The 18,252-nt window shown below is 42.4% G+C and overlaps 1 protein-coding gene across 2 annotated transcripts in view; it reads left to right on the top strand.

Annotated features, from left to right (window-relative positions):
* The window catches only part of FAM171A2 (family with sequence similarity 171 member A2), a 41,422-nt gene extending 24,206 nt beyond the window's left edge, over nucleotides 1-17,216 (top strand). The window contains exons 3-9 of one of the 2 annotated variants that reach the window (XM_077252589.1): nucleotides 2,499-2,591; nucleotides 7,605-7,769; nucleotides 13,732-13,908; nucleotides 14,005-14,121; nucleotides 14,250-14,367; nucleotides 14,553-15,922; nucleotides 16,033-17,216. In XM_077252589.1, the coding sequence (XP_077108704.1) occupies nucleotides 2,499-2,591; nucleotides 7,605-7,769; nucleotides 13,732-13,908; nucleotides 14,005-14,121; nucleotides 14,250-14,367; nucleotides 14,553-15,922; nucleotides 16,033-16,082 (2,090 nt within the window). In that variant the 3' untranslated portion in view covers nucleotides 16,083-17,216. Of the gene's footprint in view, nucleotides 1-2,498; nucleotides 2,592-7,604; nucleotides 7,770-13,731; nucleotides 13,909-14,004; nucleotides 14,122-14,249; nucleotides 14,368-14,552 lie in introns of both variants that reach the window. The other variant, XM_077252588.1, reaches the window with a different exon arrangement.
* Nucleotides 17,217-18,252: the final 1,036 nt, after the last annotated feature.

The following is an 18,252-nucleotide window of genomic DNA, read 5'->3' as shown; positions in this document are numbered from 1 at the left end:
AGTCATCTATTTCCTTCTGTCTTGCTGAGAAGGCCCTTTTAGGACACTTTTATGTTGAATATTGTCAGGGTCGCATTGTGTGCTGCTTTCTTTTCCTCCCCGGGTCTGGCAGGATGTATCTTGTTTCCTGTCTTCTATCCAAGGTCACAAAAAGAAAGAAATTATCATTTTTGTCACAGTTTTCTTTCATCCACCTCCCTGGTTTTCAGAAAGTTCTCCTCGTCTTTCTGTACACCGCATTCTCCATAACATCTCGGAATAATGGAAATACATCCGGTGGCGAAGATTGTGGTCAATTCCTCTAAGTAGATTCCTCAAATTCAGTCTCTATAGACAAACATTAACGCCAACATATGGAGGAATTCAGTCACTTTTGTCACTGGATGCCACCGGTCCCACAAGTCAGTATTGCGAAGGGAGAACCCCACTGACAGGAAATGCCACAGAATGAGACCACCGATCACACACGTTCTCAGGGGTCCTGTCTGCTCCTAGAAGCACATTACAGGTCTCCATGAACGTTGTATCTATGCTTTCCATGACTGAAAACCTGCACACAAGCCCACCATGTGCAATGCCAGCTGGAAGCCGGGGGGCTCTCAAGCATACCACATTACAGAAAAAGTGCATTTACCTTTTGGTAGTCTGATTGATGAAGCTGGTTTTAATAGATGACAGGAGAAATATTCCTTATTAGTGCCTGGTAGCAGCTACACCATATTGTGGTGTAGACAGGGCCCTGTGCTTTCATTCAGGAGAAATGTTAATACCATGTACTGTACATGTGTCCTTCATTATCTTTCCTCTCCAAATATCCACAGATAAATGGCACAACATCACAGCTTTGAGACAAAAAAGACTTTGCATTTGGTCAAATAATTTGGGAACGAGTGTTCATAGGAATGACTATCCTGGCTATCAGCCCTTCTAAACTGGCCAGCATAGCCTGACAATTGAACAAATGCTTGATAATTTTTAACAAGGGTTAAAATCATCGTTTTTGTCAGCACACCAAGGGTTTATCCAGGACGAAATTATTTTTTTCCTATGAGCCAATAAAACTGACAGACTGATAGTTTCTAACTAGTTATCAACTACCTGTCTGTTCAATCCGGTGCCAGCTCAGAGTGGTGACTGTCCGCTCCTGCCGGCAATTTAACTGCTTCTCCTCAGCATAGGAGCTTTTCTTCTTCTGGGCAGTTCTGTCAGTGGGGTGGTACTGTCAATGTCACAGTGAGCCGGCTGTCAATCAGCATTACGTCAGCAGACACGTCTCGTCAACAGAGCAGAGCGGAAGAGAAGCTGCTGCTCTGTCAAAATAACATCAGTGGAAGCTGCAGAATCAGTGACCGCTTTATGCCAGTAGAAATCTGCGCTGGGCAGAACAGGCAGGTGGTTAGCAACTACCTGCCTGTTAGTTTTTAGGCCCATAGTAAAAAGTTTATATAGTCCTAAATAACCCTTTAAAGTTTAAACAATTTTTCTGTACCCATGAGGTTGTGGTTAACATGTCTAAAAAGGCTATTAAACGACCACCTTGCATGTAGTTGTTTAATGGCTGCGTCTGGTACTTCTGGCACTTCTAAACCCAGCACTCGTATCCTGAGATGATAGAGTTCTTAGTGGAATTCCATCAATAAGGCAAGGGAGGCTATGCTTGCATGTATATATATATATATATATATATATATATATATATATATATATATATAATTTCTAATTTAGAGGAAACACCTTGTGAAATGCTTCCTTTTTCAGCAGGATGCCTACTACATAGAGAACGAGGTACATAAAAATGTCTTTTTAGGTTTGAAGAACATGACTGACCCTAGGCTAAAACTTTAAAGGGAGCCTCTGAAGGTGAGAATGGTGTCGGATCTGCAGGCAGGATGTTATAGAAGAGGAGGAGCTGACCAGATTGATATTTATTTTTGTGAGAAATTTTTCAGTAAGGCAGGGGCAAACAACAACATTAGCTCAGCCAAAGTTCACTGTGTCCCTGCGCAATACAACCCACTGCTACCTAGAGGATACTGCAACTGTGACAAGCAAGTCTTAACTTATCTGATGTGGTTGGACTTATTGAGACTTGCTTGTTTCAGTACCTACATGTCACAATGTGGTCCCATGTGTTGTCCTGCAATGTAGTATGACAAAATTTCCATGTACTTTTAGCCTAAAACTTGTTAGTCTGTGCAAGCAGAATAGCTATCAATCACTAGTAGGACCGCCCACTGGACTCCTATACATACAAACGCCTCTAATTTCAATGAATAAAATACAAGTTATACTGAATATTTTCCAAAAATCTATCTAGCATTCTTCTCAGCTTCTCCTCTTTACGATGCAGTCCAGAGATTGGACTCCATGTACAACATGACAAGTTCCCTTTAAGAGAAGAGTTTCCCATTAGACCCTTACAAGAAGCCATTGGGTCCCATTCGTATCTTTCCTTTTCACTCTCTGACTCACATAATGTTTTTTTTATTTCCTTGCAGTGTATGCCTCTGTTAGCCTGTACCTGGTTCCTGAGCGGCCGGCCACACTCATCCTCTATGAAGACGTTGTGCAGATCCTGCTGGGATCGCCAGGTACTACTTCTTACATATCAGGAAGAATTGCATAAGAAGCAGAAGCAGCTTACATGGTGTGTCCCTCCTGCCCTGGTGACCATCCATACATGACCTTGTGACCTGCCTGATTTAGTGAGACAGAACTTGGAAAGCCTGTACCAAGAGCACAACTGTAATCCCTGTGTCTATAAATTGTGGCTTACACTGTCCTGTCCGCCCACGTAGTGCCGGGGCTTGTGAGGATGTATAGAGAGCGGCCTAAACACTGTACAAACCGGCTTATGGCCTCTTCCCTTTACGGCACTATCATTACAGTCTGCAGTGAGAGCTTTTCTTGTCTATAGACCCAATGTGGCCCTGTTCACATTTTGCAATACATTTTGTCACCAGACACTAATGAAGGGACTGTTTTGGAGCTGACATGAGCTGCACTTGGCTCGGGCCTTCCAAAAATCGGTAGTTTTGAGGTAAACTGGACTAAATGGCACAACTGGCGGACACAAACAGAAGAGCAAGAACAATATATGCTTCTTTGCAGTCCAATAACTCATGTTTTGGGGGTGGAAATGGGCCCCCTTACCTCTAGGGTCCCTGTGTGGCTGCACAGGTTGCACCTTTGATGTGTTTTCCCTCCTTCTACATGAAAATCTGCCCTCTTTGTACACACACTGCTGGAGGGCCACGTTGTTGGATTGTATTACTCCCAAGACTCACAAAAAGGGTCTTTCCAACCTCAACATATCAAAATATGCCATAAGCATAGGGGTCCCCTAGTGTAACCTCCACATTGTAGAAAATGGCTCTACACTGCTTCAGTCCAGAGAAAAGAAGCTGAGGCAGCTTCACATAAGCACGGGTAACTCCCACTGAAGACTACAAACGTCAAAGGGAAGGGGTTGAAATTTTTATTTTTGTATTAATAATTATTGATTTTATAATCAAATATTTTTAATGCTAAATTAAATTCACTGTTTTGACAGGTTTTTTAAATTATTTTTTCTGCAGCCACTGGGGGCTGCCATTTGCATTTGCTGGTTTGTAACAACACTTATACTCCTCTAATACGGCAGCCCCTGTACATAGGAGTTGGCGGTTGCTGTCCGACTGCATCTCCTACAGTGTGGCTGTATCCTGCTGTGACCTGGGCACACCCTCGCGGAGCAGGGGTCACAGATTACACCACTGCTCCCATAGAAGTGGACAGAGCGGGGTCACACATTACACCACTGCTCCCATAGAAGTAAACAGAGCGGGGTCACGCATTACACCACTACTCCCATAGAAGTAGACAGAGCGGGGTCATACATTACACCACTGCTCCCATAGAAGTAGACAGAGCGGGGTCACACATTACACCACTGCTCCCATAGAAGTGGACAGAGCGGGGTCACACATTACACCACTGCTCCCATAGAAGTAAATAGAGCGGGGTCACACATTATACCACTGCTCCCATAGCAGTGGACAGAGCGAGGTCATACATTACGCCACTGCTCCCATAGAAGTAGACAGAGCGGGGTCACACATTACACTACTGCTCCCATAGCAGTGGGCAGAGCGAGGTCACACATTACACCACTGCTGCCATAGAAGTAGACAGAGCGGGGTCATACATTACACCACTGCTCCCATAGAAGTAGACAGAGCGGGGTCACACATTACACCACTGCTCCCATAGAAGTAGACAGAGCGGGGTCACACATTACACCACTGCTCCCATAGAAGTGGACAGAGCGGGGTCACACATTACACCACTGCTCCCATAGAAGTAAATAGAGCGGGGTCACACATTATACCACTGCTCCCATAGCAGTGGACAGAGCGAGGTCATACATTACGCCACTGCTCCCATAGAAGTAGACAGAGCGGGGTCACACATTACACTACTGCTCCCATAGCAGTGGGCAGAGCGAGGTCACACATTACACCACTGCTGCCATAGAAGTAGACAGAGCGGGGTCATACATTACACCACTGCTCCCATAGAAGTAGACAGAGCGGGGTCACACATTACACCACTGCTCCCATAGAAGTAGACAGAGTGGGGTAACACATTACACCACTGCTCCCATAGAAGTAGACAGCGGGGTCCACACATTACACCACTGCTCCCATAGAAGTAGACAGTGGGGTCACACATTACATACATTATAAACTGTGTATCTAATCCCACCAAGTGTGATACACTCCACTGAGCCCTATATCTAATCCCATCATGGGATACACTACCCTGAGCCCTGTATCTAATCCTAAGTATATCTAATCACAGCACGTTTTACACTCCCCGTATCTAACCCCAACTTATAATACAGCAAGCAGCACAAACTAACAGAATCGGTGCTGCCGGCCGTCCTCAGTGACACAGTCTACTTGTCAGTATCAATGGCAGTCACCAACAAAATGGCTCCGCACTGTGATCCTAAACTTCATCCTCTGTTATCTTTTTGCACGGAGAGGAGTGATGTCACACATATCTGAGCAGATCCCGCCCCCATTTACAGCAATCACAATGTGAGCTAGCAGTACACTAGGTTTTCATGGCAAATTTCAGTAACTGCTCCCCCTAGTGTTTAAAAGTGGAAAGCATCAAACTTTTTAAAATTATTTTTCAGATTTTACTCCATTAAAAACAATTGATCATTTTTTTTGTAAATTAGAATATTAATACATTACAGTTTTTAAATTCTTTAAAACATTTTTTATGGCACTTTCCCTTTAAGGAAACAGCAAAACATAGCACATCCCTCATACAAAATGACGGAGAGAGACATATTCACACATTTATGCACAACCTTCTCTTCTTTGGGAGTACTGAACAGAGAGGAGTCCCAAATATGGTGGTGCTGGGGGCCAAACAGAATGACATCACAGGTTGTGCACCCCTGGTCCTGAGTTCAGAAATGGGACACCAGGGCAGCAGACAGATCTCAGTGAACTTCTGCTCCTTTATACAAGACTTCATGCACATTAATAAGTCCATGTACAGTGGATAACAAAGTCTATACTCGCCGGTTAAAAACACCAATTTTTGTCAATTAAAAAAAAAATCATAACAAGAATCATTTCAGACCTTTCTCCACTTTTAATGGCACCCATAATTTGTATAATTTACTAAAAAAATATACTGAAATATTTTTGGGTGGAAAAATAAAAAAAAGAACTAAAACAATGTGGTTGCATAAATATGCACACCCTTAAACTAATACTTTGTTGAAGTACCCTTTTGAATTTATGAGAGCATTCAGTCTTTTTAGGTAAATGGGTAAAAGTCTCTCAGCATGGTATATCTAGAATTGGCAACCTTTGCTCACTCTTCCTTGCAGTAGCTCCAAATCTGTCAGATTGTGAGGGCATCTCCTGGGTACATCGCCTTCTTTAGGTCAACACAGATTTTCAATTGGAGTCAAGTCTGGGCTCTGGCTTAGCCATTCCAAAACTTTGATCTTCTTCTGGGGAAGCCATTCTTTTGTTGATTTGGAGGTATGCTTAATGTTGTTGAAGTCCTGAAATTCTTCTTCATCTACAGCTTTTTAGGAGAGGCCTGAAGGTTTTGTTGTAGAATTGACTGGTATTTAGAACTGTTCATAATTCCCTTCACCTTGACGACTATAACTCAAGTTCCAGCTGTTGAAAAACAGCCCTAAAGCATAATACTGCCTACACCATGCTTCACTGTGGGTCTGGTGTTTAGTGATGCTCATTGTTGGCTTTGAGACAAACATACCTTTTGGAATTGTGGCCAAAACCTTTTGTCATACCTGATGAAGGTTCGGGCAACACATAGCCAATTGTTGGTGACTATCTTCACAGTGTTCCATGGTATGACTAATGCCTTGTAAAATGTTGTACCTTTCTCCTGATAACTTTCAACAGTGATTTCCCTTTGCTGTGTTATAAGCTGTTTACAGACCTTGACTTTTGCTGTAACATAATGCTGAGAAAATATCTGGAAAATCCAACTAGGACAGCTAAACTTTACATGGGGTTAATTAGAATCACTGTAAATGACGGCAGCTGTGTACTGACTACTATTTCACATGGCATTCAATGCGATTGGCTAATTCTGAACACAATCACGTCCCCAATTATATGAGGGTGTTCACACTTATGCAACCACATTATTTTAGTTATGTTATTTACCATATATTTCCCTTCTCAAAATAATTTCAGTTTGTTTTTCAATGGACAGATGTACAGATCGTGATGTTTGAGATGAAAAAAGTTCTGAAATGATGTCTATTGGTACTGTATGATAATTTTACATGACCAAAACCTGGTAGTTTAACAGAGGTGTGTAGACTTTTTACACACACTGTGTACACCGATCTCAGAAATTTCACATAATTCTCTATAAAACATTTAAAAGGAACCAAAGCAGTGTCAAGCTTAAAAAAAAATCATATTTAGATGCTTCCCTAATCTGAATTCATAGAATTTACAAATACTTTTGGTGCTAACATCTTCAGGTATCATCCTGATTCCTCTATCATGGCAGCTGTGCTTCCAGTTTTTGCTTTATGATCATTTCAGCAATGCTGTAAGTAAAGGGGTCTGCACATTTCATTAGCTAAGCCAGCCCCATTTCTCTATCATTCTTGATTTATAAAGGGCTTGATTCATTGTTGAAAAGAGCAGTCAGCCAGCCCCCTTCATTCAAACCTGATATGGAGCTTCTGGACCAAGGATGATGGCTCAAATAAAAATGTGTTAGTAATTCTATATATTTAGGAATAGATCTAAAAAAAAAATATATATTTTATTTTTAAATGGACAACCCCATATATGCATGACATGCATAGCTCATACCGTGTTTTAGTGGTAAAATACACTATGCGATACTATTGTTGGTGCAAACCCAACCTAAACCAATGCGAGAACATGGAGATAGGGTAATCACATAAAAAGCTCTGCCTCCGACACTCCGACAAAGAACCTCGTATGTATGTGATGTTTAATATAATGTGAGTATATAGTGTGATATATCATGTGAATATATTGTGTACTCATCTTTTTCCCTATCTGGTTTTACAGGCGTCCGCAGTCAGCCCTTGGTTCAGTTCCTGAGAAAGTCTGCCCGCTTACCCCGGTCTTCCACTTATAACCAAATGTCCTCTTCACTCACCACTGCTAACAATCTCCATCAAATGAGAGGATTCCCAGCATTTATTGGAGCCGACCCGGATTCCAGCAATGGGGGTAGGGACAGGGGGTGTATGGGTGCTGCTATGATGCTAAAATATTAGCTTTCAGGTTGCCTAAACCATGATATAAAGGGTCATTTTCAACAATGTTTTCTACTTTGGGAAACTTGATGTCTGGACATGAGTTCTCTTGTCACCATGCTATAAATAGTGGGGGCTTCCTATTGTTGAGAACAGCTGATATTTTGGGGGCAGCTGCCATATTGCTGTGCAGTTGTAGGTGATTGACAGCCTTCCCTGTGTAAACGTGTTATACAGAAATAGCTGTCAATCACTAAATAGCCCCCTGGACTCCGACCCTGTGAATCGGTAGAGTTATAAATGAATGTAATACTAAAAATTTCCCTGCAAAGCTATACATCAATCTGCTGTATAATATTCTTGAAGATTTAAGTTAAAAGGGTGTTCCCATCTCCAAGATCCTATGCCAATATGTAGTAGGTGTAATCAGGCTCGGACTGGTCCACAGGAGAACAGGAGAATCCTCCGGTGGGCCACCACCCTCCTATATGAGCTGTGCGCTGCACAGTACAATTGTTTCACTATGTACAGACAAAGGCAGCATCTTTTTTATTCAACACTCATTTATTGCTATATAAATTTGTGAATGAGGATAAAGTCATATTTGCTGAAAAATGGCGTCCTGGAGTTGATGTTGCTGGTGGGCCCTTGGCACCCCAGTCTGACATTGAGTGTAATAATGATAATATTAGCAAATACCTCAAATTAGAAATGCAGTGTAGATCTTCATATTTTTTATGTCGCTTACCCCATGTGCAGGGCATTGCATTAGCTTAGGTAACCATGGTTACAACCACTAAGAGCTGTCTAACTAACTAACTGTCACTATATGAGTTTTCAGAACCATGGATACCTAAGCTACTGCAATGTCCTGCACATGGGGTAAACTATATAGCAAATCAGGAGAACTATACTACATTTCTAATTGGAGGTATTTGCTAATATTATTAATATTACACCTATTACATATTGGGATAGGATCTGGGAGATGGGAATCTAATATATAAAGCTGAATGTGTGTATGTATGTATGTGTGTATGTCCGTGATTGACATCTGCACCGTCGCAGCTACAGCCACAAAATTTTGCACAGTCACACGTCTGGACCCCGAGAGCGTCATAGGCTATGTTGTGAGACGAAATTTTAACCCCGCGCTTTCCAATTCGCCAAACAATTTTGCCCCATCTACATAATGGGGAAAAAGTGATAGGAAAAGTGTTGGAGGCAAATTGACAGCTGCCAGATGTGAACAAGGGGGACTTAAAGAAAGAGAGCGATGGCGCCAAAGAGTATATACTGTACAGTTGCTAAGGTGGGGCCCCGACATGGGATACTCACCACACACGGGAATATGAACACACACACAAAATGCACCACACACTACCACGTGCTCGAACACATATACCACCCTCAGCACAACACACAGCCTTAAAACACACACAAGTCTGGTATTATCCTTCAAAAATAAAAATCTGATTAATAAGCAGACAAACTACAAGAGCAACAAATGTACCATATAGGAAATACGGCAGCTGTCAGTCACATGACCTGTCTATTATGTGTATGTGCGAGCTAATATATACTGCCAGGGGGGAGGGCTTCCTGTTGGCTGGGGATTTATCAGGCTGCCAATTTAGCTTACAAATACTGAGGTAAAAATACTGACCAAATAACGTGTGAATGCGGTCTAATACAGGAGGCGATGACATACAGATATATACTATATACAGGGGAGATGACACACAGATATATACTATATACAGGAGAGATGACACACAGGTATATACTATATACAGGAGATGACACACAGGTATATACTATATACAGGAGGAGATGACACACAGGTATATACTATATACAGGGGAGATGACACACAGGTATATACTATATACAGGAGGAGATGACATACAGGTATATACTATATACAGGAGGAGATGACACACACATATATACTATATACAGGGGAGATGACACACAGGTATATACTATATACAGGAGGAGATGACACACTGGTATATACTATATATAGGGGAGATGACACACAGGTATATACTATATACAGGAGGAGATGACTTACAGGTATATACTATATACAGGAGGAGATGACACACAGGTATATACTATATAAAAGAGGAGATGACACATAGGTATATAGAGGAGGAAATGACATACAGCAGGTATATACTATATACAGGGGAGATGACATACAGGTATATACTATATACAGGAGATGGCATACAGGTATATACTATATATAGGTGGAGATGACATACAGGTATATAGTATATACAGAAGAGATGACATACAGGTATATACTATATACAGGAGTAGATGACACATAGGTATATACAATATACAGGAGGAGATGACATACAGCAGGTATACTATTTACAGGGGAGATGACATACAGGTATATACTATATACAGGAGATGACATACAGGTGTATACTATATATAAGGGAGATGACAAACATGTATATACTGAGGGGAAAATGAGAGGTGTGAGGTGAAAATGAGGGGTGTGAGGTGAAAATGAAAAGGTGTGAGTGCAAAATGAGAGGAGTGAGGGAAAATGACAGATGTGAGGTCGAAATGACAAGTGTTAGGGGGGAATGAGAGGAGTGAGGGGGGAATGAGAGGAGTGAGGGGGGAATGAGAGGAGTGAGGGGGAAAATGAGAGGTGTAAGGGAGAAAATGAGAGATGTGAGGGGGAAAATGAGAGGCGTGATGGGAAAATAAGAGAAGTGAGGTGCTATAAATAACCACAGATATTTACTATGCCCAGGCAACGCCGGGCTCTTCAGCTAGTATCCTTATAAATCTGCTAGGTCACCCATTACTGAGAATGGTAAATTTTTAATTCATTTTGTGCTGAATAAAAATTTATATTAGAGATGAGCGAAACACATTTGCTGGACTGCCATCCACTTTAGACCCTCAATAGGTTGCAAAGGCTGAGCAATCACAAGTGGTGCCCAACATGTCAGCATTCGAATACCAGCCAAGTAAGTTCCACCTACCCTGGTCCGGCTGCCATGGAGTACCAAAGTGGACGCTGGACTAGGGTAGGGTGAATCATTTTGCTCATCTATTCGTAGGGGAGGGTGGGGAGCTATACATAGACATGTCAAGATGTAACGCAACAAAAGAAGGGACGCAATACTAGTAGAGTATGGGTTTTCTGTGCACTGCTCTGCACAAATACATACTTTATATACACATACAGTGGGTACGGAAAATATTCAGACCCATTTAAATTTTTCACTCTTTCATTGCAGCCATTTGGTAAATTCAAAAAAGTTCATTTTTTTCTCATTAATACACTCTGCACCTCATCTTGACTGAAAAAAAGCAGAAATGTAGTAATTTTTTGCAAATTTATTAAAACAGAAAAACTGAAATATCACATGGTCATAAGTATTCAGACCCTTTGCTCAGTATTGAGTAGAAGCACCCTTTTGAGCTAGTACAGCCATGAGTCTTCTTGGGAATGATGCAACAAGTTTTTCACACCTGGATTTGGGGATCCTCTGCCATTCTTCCTTGCAGATCCTCTAAAGTTCCGTTAGGTTGGATGGTGAACGTTGGTGGACAGCCATTTTCAGGTCTCGTCTCTCCAGAGATGCTCAATTGTGTTTAGGTCAGGGCTCTGGCTGGGCCAGTCAAGAATGGTCACAGAGTTGTTCTGAAGCCACTCCTTTGTTATTTTAGCTGTGTGCTTAGGGTCATTGTCTTGTTGGAAGGTGAACCTTCGGCCAAGTCTGAGGTCCAGAGCACTCTGGAAGAGGTTTTCATGCAGGATATCTCTGTACTTGGCCGCATTCATGTTTCCTTCAATGACAACCAGTCGTCTTTCCCTGCAGCTGAAAAACACCCCAATAGCATGATGCTGTCACCACCATGTTTCACTGTTGGGATTGTATTGGGCAGGTGATGAGCAGTGCCTGGTTTTCTCCACACACACCTCTTAGAATTATCACCAAAAAGGTCTATCTTCATCTCATCAGACCAGAGAATCTTATTTTTTTTAGCAAATTCTATGCGGGCTTTCATATGTCTTGCACTAGGGAGAGACTTCCATCAGGCCACTCTGCCATAAAGGCCTTCTTGTGGAGGGCTGCAGTGATAGTTGACTTTATGGAACTTTCTCCCATCTCCCTACTGCATCTCTGGAGCTCAGCCAGAGTGATCTTGGGGTTCTTCTTTACCTCTCTCACCAAGGCTCTTCTCCCACGAATGATCAGTTTGGCTGGACAGCCAGGTCTAGGAAGACTTCTGGTGGTCCCAAACGTCTTCCATTTAAGGATTATGGAGGCCACTGTGTTCTTAGGAATCTTGAGTACTGCAGAAATTCTGTTGTAACCTTGGCCAGATCTGTGCCTTGCCACAATTCTGTCTGTGAGCTCCTTGGCCAGTTCCTTTGACCTCATGATTCTCATTTGTTCTGACATGCACTGTGAGCTGTGAGGTCTTATATAGACATGTATGTGCCTTTCCAAATAAAGTCCTATCAATTTAATTAAACACAGCTGGACTCCAATGAAGGAGTAGTTCCATCTCAAGGAGGATCACAAGGAAATGGACAGCATGTGACTTAAGTATGAGTGTCTGAGCAAAGGGTCTGAATACTTATGACCATGTGAGATTTCAGTTTTTCTTTTTATTAAATTTGCAAAAATGACTACATTTCTTGTTTTTTTCAGTCAAGATTGGGTGCAACGTGTACATTAATGTGAAAAAAATGAACTTTTTTGAATGTACCAAATGGCTGCAATGAAACAAAGAGTGAAAAATGTAAAGGGGTCTGAATACTTTCCGTACCCACTGTATATGAAAGTAGACTATGGTTAGTAGAATCCCTCTCTACACTCCTCATAGAAATCCCATACTCTGCCAGGATTGTGTCCCTTCTTGTGTTGTGTTACACATGCACATGGCTATGTATAGCCTCTCCCCCTATGAAGCTTGTCCTGGGAAAGACATTTACAATGCTGCTTATGAAAAACCTACTTTGAGTCAAGGGAGATGCTTTAATGTTCACATTATCAATTATTTATGGTGTCTTCTAATGTGCAGCACTCTGCAGTCAAAAAGTAATAATTGCAGCATAATCCCAATCACATGCCGAAACCTTCCTGTCTACAGGGAGTCTCGGAAGCAGCAGAAATGGTTATCTCCCCAGTTATTGTGCCCATATATTCAGGTTCACATAGACATTACATTGACATAAAAGATTATTTGTTTTTGTTTTTTTATGTATTTATTAAAATTTTGACATAAGTGAAATAATGAATCGAAAAAACAGACTATAAGAAAATATCAAGAGGGATTCGGGAAATACATTTCTAGTAGTATAGAAAGTCATTAGAATTGACATCTGAAGTAAGCTCCATACATTCAGAGAAAACTTTGACTATTGTCTAGAACTTGGCTTTTACACCTTGTCAAAGTGAGTTCGTATACATTTAGGAAGTAAATTAACCACATAGATGTATCAGATATATATATATATATATATATATATATATATATATATATATATATATATATATATATATATATATATATATATATATATATATATATATATAATACATATACAGATCCCAGGATTGGAGATTGAAGTACCATATACTGTTGTCTGGTATCCAACTTAAAATGACATATTGGTGTACTACCTGTCAATGGCACTCAGCCAAACAGGATTTCTCCCTGCAATTCTGGTTGGTTGAGAGCAGCTGCTTGTCCTCCTCCCAAGTGTCCTTTTCATCTGGATGCCAGGCAGCCATATATCCCTTCCTAAACTCGATTAAACTTCAGATTTTCAGAGATCAACATTGTTACACATGCTAATTTTGTTATTATTGGCTACTTATGGTCTACATTCTTCCTTCAATTGGCCTTTGTTTTCTTCTCTTTATTGTGCTTATAACCAGGTAACTCCAGCTGGTTGGAGCTGCTGCCCATTGCCGCAGTGAGCGTCCATCTATTTACAGGGAATGGCTCTGAAGTCCATCTGACGGGCCCTGCTCAGCTGTATCTTCCCCTCCCCTCAGACAGTGGTCTGCTACCTTCTAGCAGTATACCTGCCTGGAAATTTGAGCCAAAGACCGGTAGGTGAACAGCTAGGTGAAAACTTGCATATTTTTCATATCCTCTGGCGCTTGTTGTCTTTACTAGCCTGGCTTCTTCTCTTTTTGTGCTTTAAGGTCGGTGGCTGCGTGCTGGCATGGGGGTAGTGCGGAAAGATGGACAACAGTTATATTGGTCATTTTCCTACCCCAAACTGGGTTACTGGGCAGCAGCTATCCCATCTACTGGTCGTGGTTAGTTTTTTTTATTTTACTTATTTTTTATATATAATTTAACTTCTTTAATTATTGGTATTTTCTCACAAGCTTCATACTTGTAGGACTGGATCTAATAGATTACTTACACTGTGGTCTGTTCTCAGGTATGCTGTCACTTATGAGCGACATTGCTGGGTACCATACTATCTTCCTGCTCTCTATTCTGGGCGCTCTTGCACTCCTGGTCCTCATCCTACTGTGCCTATTAATATATTACTGCAGGTAATAGCTTCTTTATGCCAATTACGGTTTTTCAGTGTAACATTGCTTGAACCTTCTCTTTGCCTTGGATTTGCATGATTGCAGGGTTGTGAGTTTCCTTTTGTAATCTAACCACAGTTTTGACTATTTCTATCACATAGACTTCAGTCTTGTTGCAGTTTTCTTACAATCTATTTTTTTGGCAGAAGGCGATGCCTAAAACCAAGACAACAGCATCACAAGCTGCAGCTCTCCGGCCTTAACGAGCCCAAACGAGACCAGGCAACCTCGACCTCCCACCTTAACCTTATTAGTACCAGCCACTTAGACTCCACCTCCACAGCTGACAGTGACCTTCGGACTCCAGTGTTGCGCTCTGCCTTTTCTTCTCGAGAGGACTTTTGTAAGTCTGGTGGACGTTCTATTCAGCATTCTACAGATACGCTCCCATTAAGACCAGGTTCTCGAGATGAATATCCATTAAAATCGGCTCGCTCTGGTGACTTGCTGGATTCAGATGATATGAAAAGAAGCTATGGAACTGGTGGAAAGGGGCAGAGGAGAAGAGGAAGGGGTGGAGCTAGGGATCCTCCTCCATCTCCTCCTCCGCTTCCGCCACCTTTCAAGCATGTTATTGGGGACTCAAAGCCACCTGATTATTTGATGACGCAGTCTGCAGATCCATTGTCGCGTCCTACATCTTTGACGCAGCCTGGTCAACTTATATTTTGCGGATCCATTGATCACATGAAGGAAGGAGCCTACAGACATGCTATGCCTACACTGGTCATTCCAGCTCATTATGTGAGATTATCAGAAGAAAATCCCAGTGGACAAGGTGAAGAGGTGACAGAAAGTGAATTGGGATCCACACAGATTTCACATGCTCATCATTTTGCACCTCAAGATTATGCCCAACGGCAGCAATTACTTCAGCAAGTTCATAACTACCAACAAGGGGCATCTACTGGACCCTCACAGGACCAAGATGGCAAAAGCTGGGGCAACCACTCTTCACAAATGAGCGGTTCTGTCACCATTCCTGTAGTTTTCAATGAATCCACGATGGCACAACTGAATGGAGAGCTTCAAGCATTGACCGAGAAGAAGCTTTTAGAACTTGGAGTGAAGCCTCATCCACGAGCATGGTTTGTGTCACTAGATGGACGCTCTAATGCACAGGTGCGTCATTCTTATATTGACCTGCAGGCTGGAGACAAGACACGTAGCAATGATGCCAGTCTGGACTCGGGTGTGGATGTCAATGAGATTAAAATAAAACCTGGGTCAGAGGAAGGGAGAGGTGGGAGGTCACAGCATCAGCCTTCTAGCTTGACCTACTCCAAATTGGTCTTTGCTGAAGAAGGAGAACAGAGCCTAAGTGAGAGTCGGACTGCTGGTGGCTGCTCCCCAGAAGACAGCTCACTCACACCACTTCTCGATGAGGCCTCTGAGTCTTGCCCAGTAATGAACAGGAGAGGGCGCAGCAGAGGCGACAGTTCCCGCAGCAGCACCAGTGAGCTAAGAAGGGATTCTATGACCAGCCCAGATGAGGACCTTAATGACCAATCTGAAGGTGGGGATGACCAAGATAAGAAGAGCCCCTGGCAAAAGAGAGAGGAGAGACCACTGATGGTGTTTAATGTGAAATAATGAGGGATTTCTCAATTCTCATTCTGTGTATAGGATATACCCCTCAAAGCACTTCGGGGAGAAAACGCAGGGATATCCCTTGAATCCGAAGCCTGGGGCTTGGAGAGTGACAACACCCTGCCCCCAACTCTCCCCTATCTTCGAGGCACAGCCCCAGCATTGGAGAGACTCCTGTGTGTAAGGCCAGAGGCACCATGATATGATACCTACAGACACCATGTACATACACATTTACACATTATATACGCACGCATACGCACATACACGCACACACACAAACACACACACACAAGAAAGCAGTACACACTCAGATACAGCATACGAACGTAGTAGTCCCTCTGTGAACTGGGAGTCTATGACACTGCACAGTGAGACTCTCAGCGGGACCAGTCCCCTCATGTTGGGTGGGACAAGATTTTTGGATTGGATATGTACTCTTGATTCTTCTCTCCATTCCTGTTAACATAGTGATACAAGGACAGCAGGTGCAGGTTCGGTCGGTTCGGAATTGACGTTGGCTCAGTCATTATCATCATTGCTGCGGAGATGGTCTCAGCACCTGTGCAGCAGGGTATGCATAATCCGGTAGAAACATGACATCTCCCAGTAGCTTGAACATTGTGGTCCTAGTGTTTTGTTTGTGTAAGGTGTGTGAAACATCATAGCTTGCAATGCATTCTGGTCCTTCAAGTTCTCATATAGGGAGCCATGTAAATCCTACAGATTTTTCTTTTCTACTTCAGTGGCTCCACTCTTCATTGCATTGTGGTTCCATTTTCCCACGTACCATGGGTACCACGGCTACCGACCATGATGCACTAAGATCCTTGTAGATCTCAGTCCTATAACATGCCTGGCAATGCATTGTACTCATTGTAACCCTGCCCCACCCCACTACATCTCAATATTAGCCGATAATGTGTAATGCATTCTGGTCAACATAGTATTAATATATTATAGGAATACCATGTTCCTCCCTTTTTGCAATGCATTATGGTCTTTGGAACCAGATGTTTCTAAGGGTATTCAGACTTATTTCATCAACCATTCCGGCACGTGCGGTTACGTTCCTTCACAGGAAAGCGATTTGTATTGCAAGAAGCCAATCCCTTGAAATTTCCCAAGGAGAACAGCACAAGAAAAGTGTATTTGTCATGTTGAACTATTACTGCCGTTTCCTACAAACATTACTAATAAAACATGAAAGTAAAAAAAAATTCAGTGCAAATTAGTGAAATTATAACATTCAAGTCCTGACTATGGGGATTAGTGCAGAATCTCGGGACTAGGACCCAACGCCTGCAGCTCTCACATCTGATACCAGTGTGAACTCAGTACTTCTGATACAGAACTCCAGATCCCTTACCTAGACCGGGGACACACTTACGAGAAATTAGCACGAGTCTCGCGACTCAATACTCGGCACTGCCGCCGGCACTCTAACCGGAGCGCTCAGCTGCATAGAAATACATGCAGCCACACGCTCCGGTCCCGAGTGCCGGCGGCAGTGCCGAGTATTGAGTCGCGAGACTCGTGCAAGTTTCTCGTAAGTGTGACCCCGGGCCTAGAGACAGAATAGTAGTGGTAGTAGGAAGGTCTATCTCTGATTATACAGAAAAACATACATAGTTTAGGAGACCTCACAGAAATGATTTCTCCAAACCACTTTATATTACAGATCATGCTCTCAGCTGAGCAGCAACAACGACTTGTCGTCCATGACATCTCGTAGGTCTTCATCTCCAGTGCTGTAGAATGCAGTTTAAATCTACAGTACTATGGAGCCTAAGCGACAGTACAGGTCAAAATCTGTATTGAAAGGGATTTAGAGTAATTATTATTGTGCAGGTACTAAGCTATGATTTTTTCCTAAGTTGGGGTACACTTTGAAGTTGCACTCCAGCAATTTTTATCCATATTGTACAGCACAAAATATTATTAAAGGGACTCTTGTCAGCACAAAAATTCTGTTCAAACCAAATACAGGCACTTGGTACATCGTGGGGTGGCTAAACATTTAACGACACCATCCCACCCTCTCAGCCCTTCTCTGGCTCTCTCAAGGCAGAGTTTTCAGTTAACGAAGAGGAGGGGTGGAGATAGAGGGAAAACAAGCAGGTGGAAAGGAGTATATAAATGATTGGCCCCGCCATGATGCACAATTATTCTGTGCTGACAGAGTCCCTTTAAAGAATAATGTAGAGGCTCGTTTGTGCCTGTTTTAGTTGATGCACAATTTCCCTGGTGTCTGCA

This window comes from Ranitomeya variabilis, chromosome 4 (genome assembly GCF_051348905.1).
Source record: "Ranitomeya variabilis isolate aRanVar5 chromosome 4, aRanVar5.hap1, whole genome shotgun sequence".
NCBI lineage: Eukaryota > Metazoa > Chordata > Amphibia > Anura > Dendrobatidae > Ranitomeya > Ranitomeya variabilis.
The sequence above is the reverse complement of the archived record's forward strand: the minus strand, read 5'-3'. Positions and strand labels throughout refer to the sequence as shown.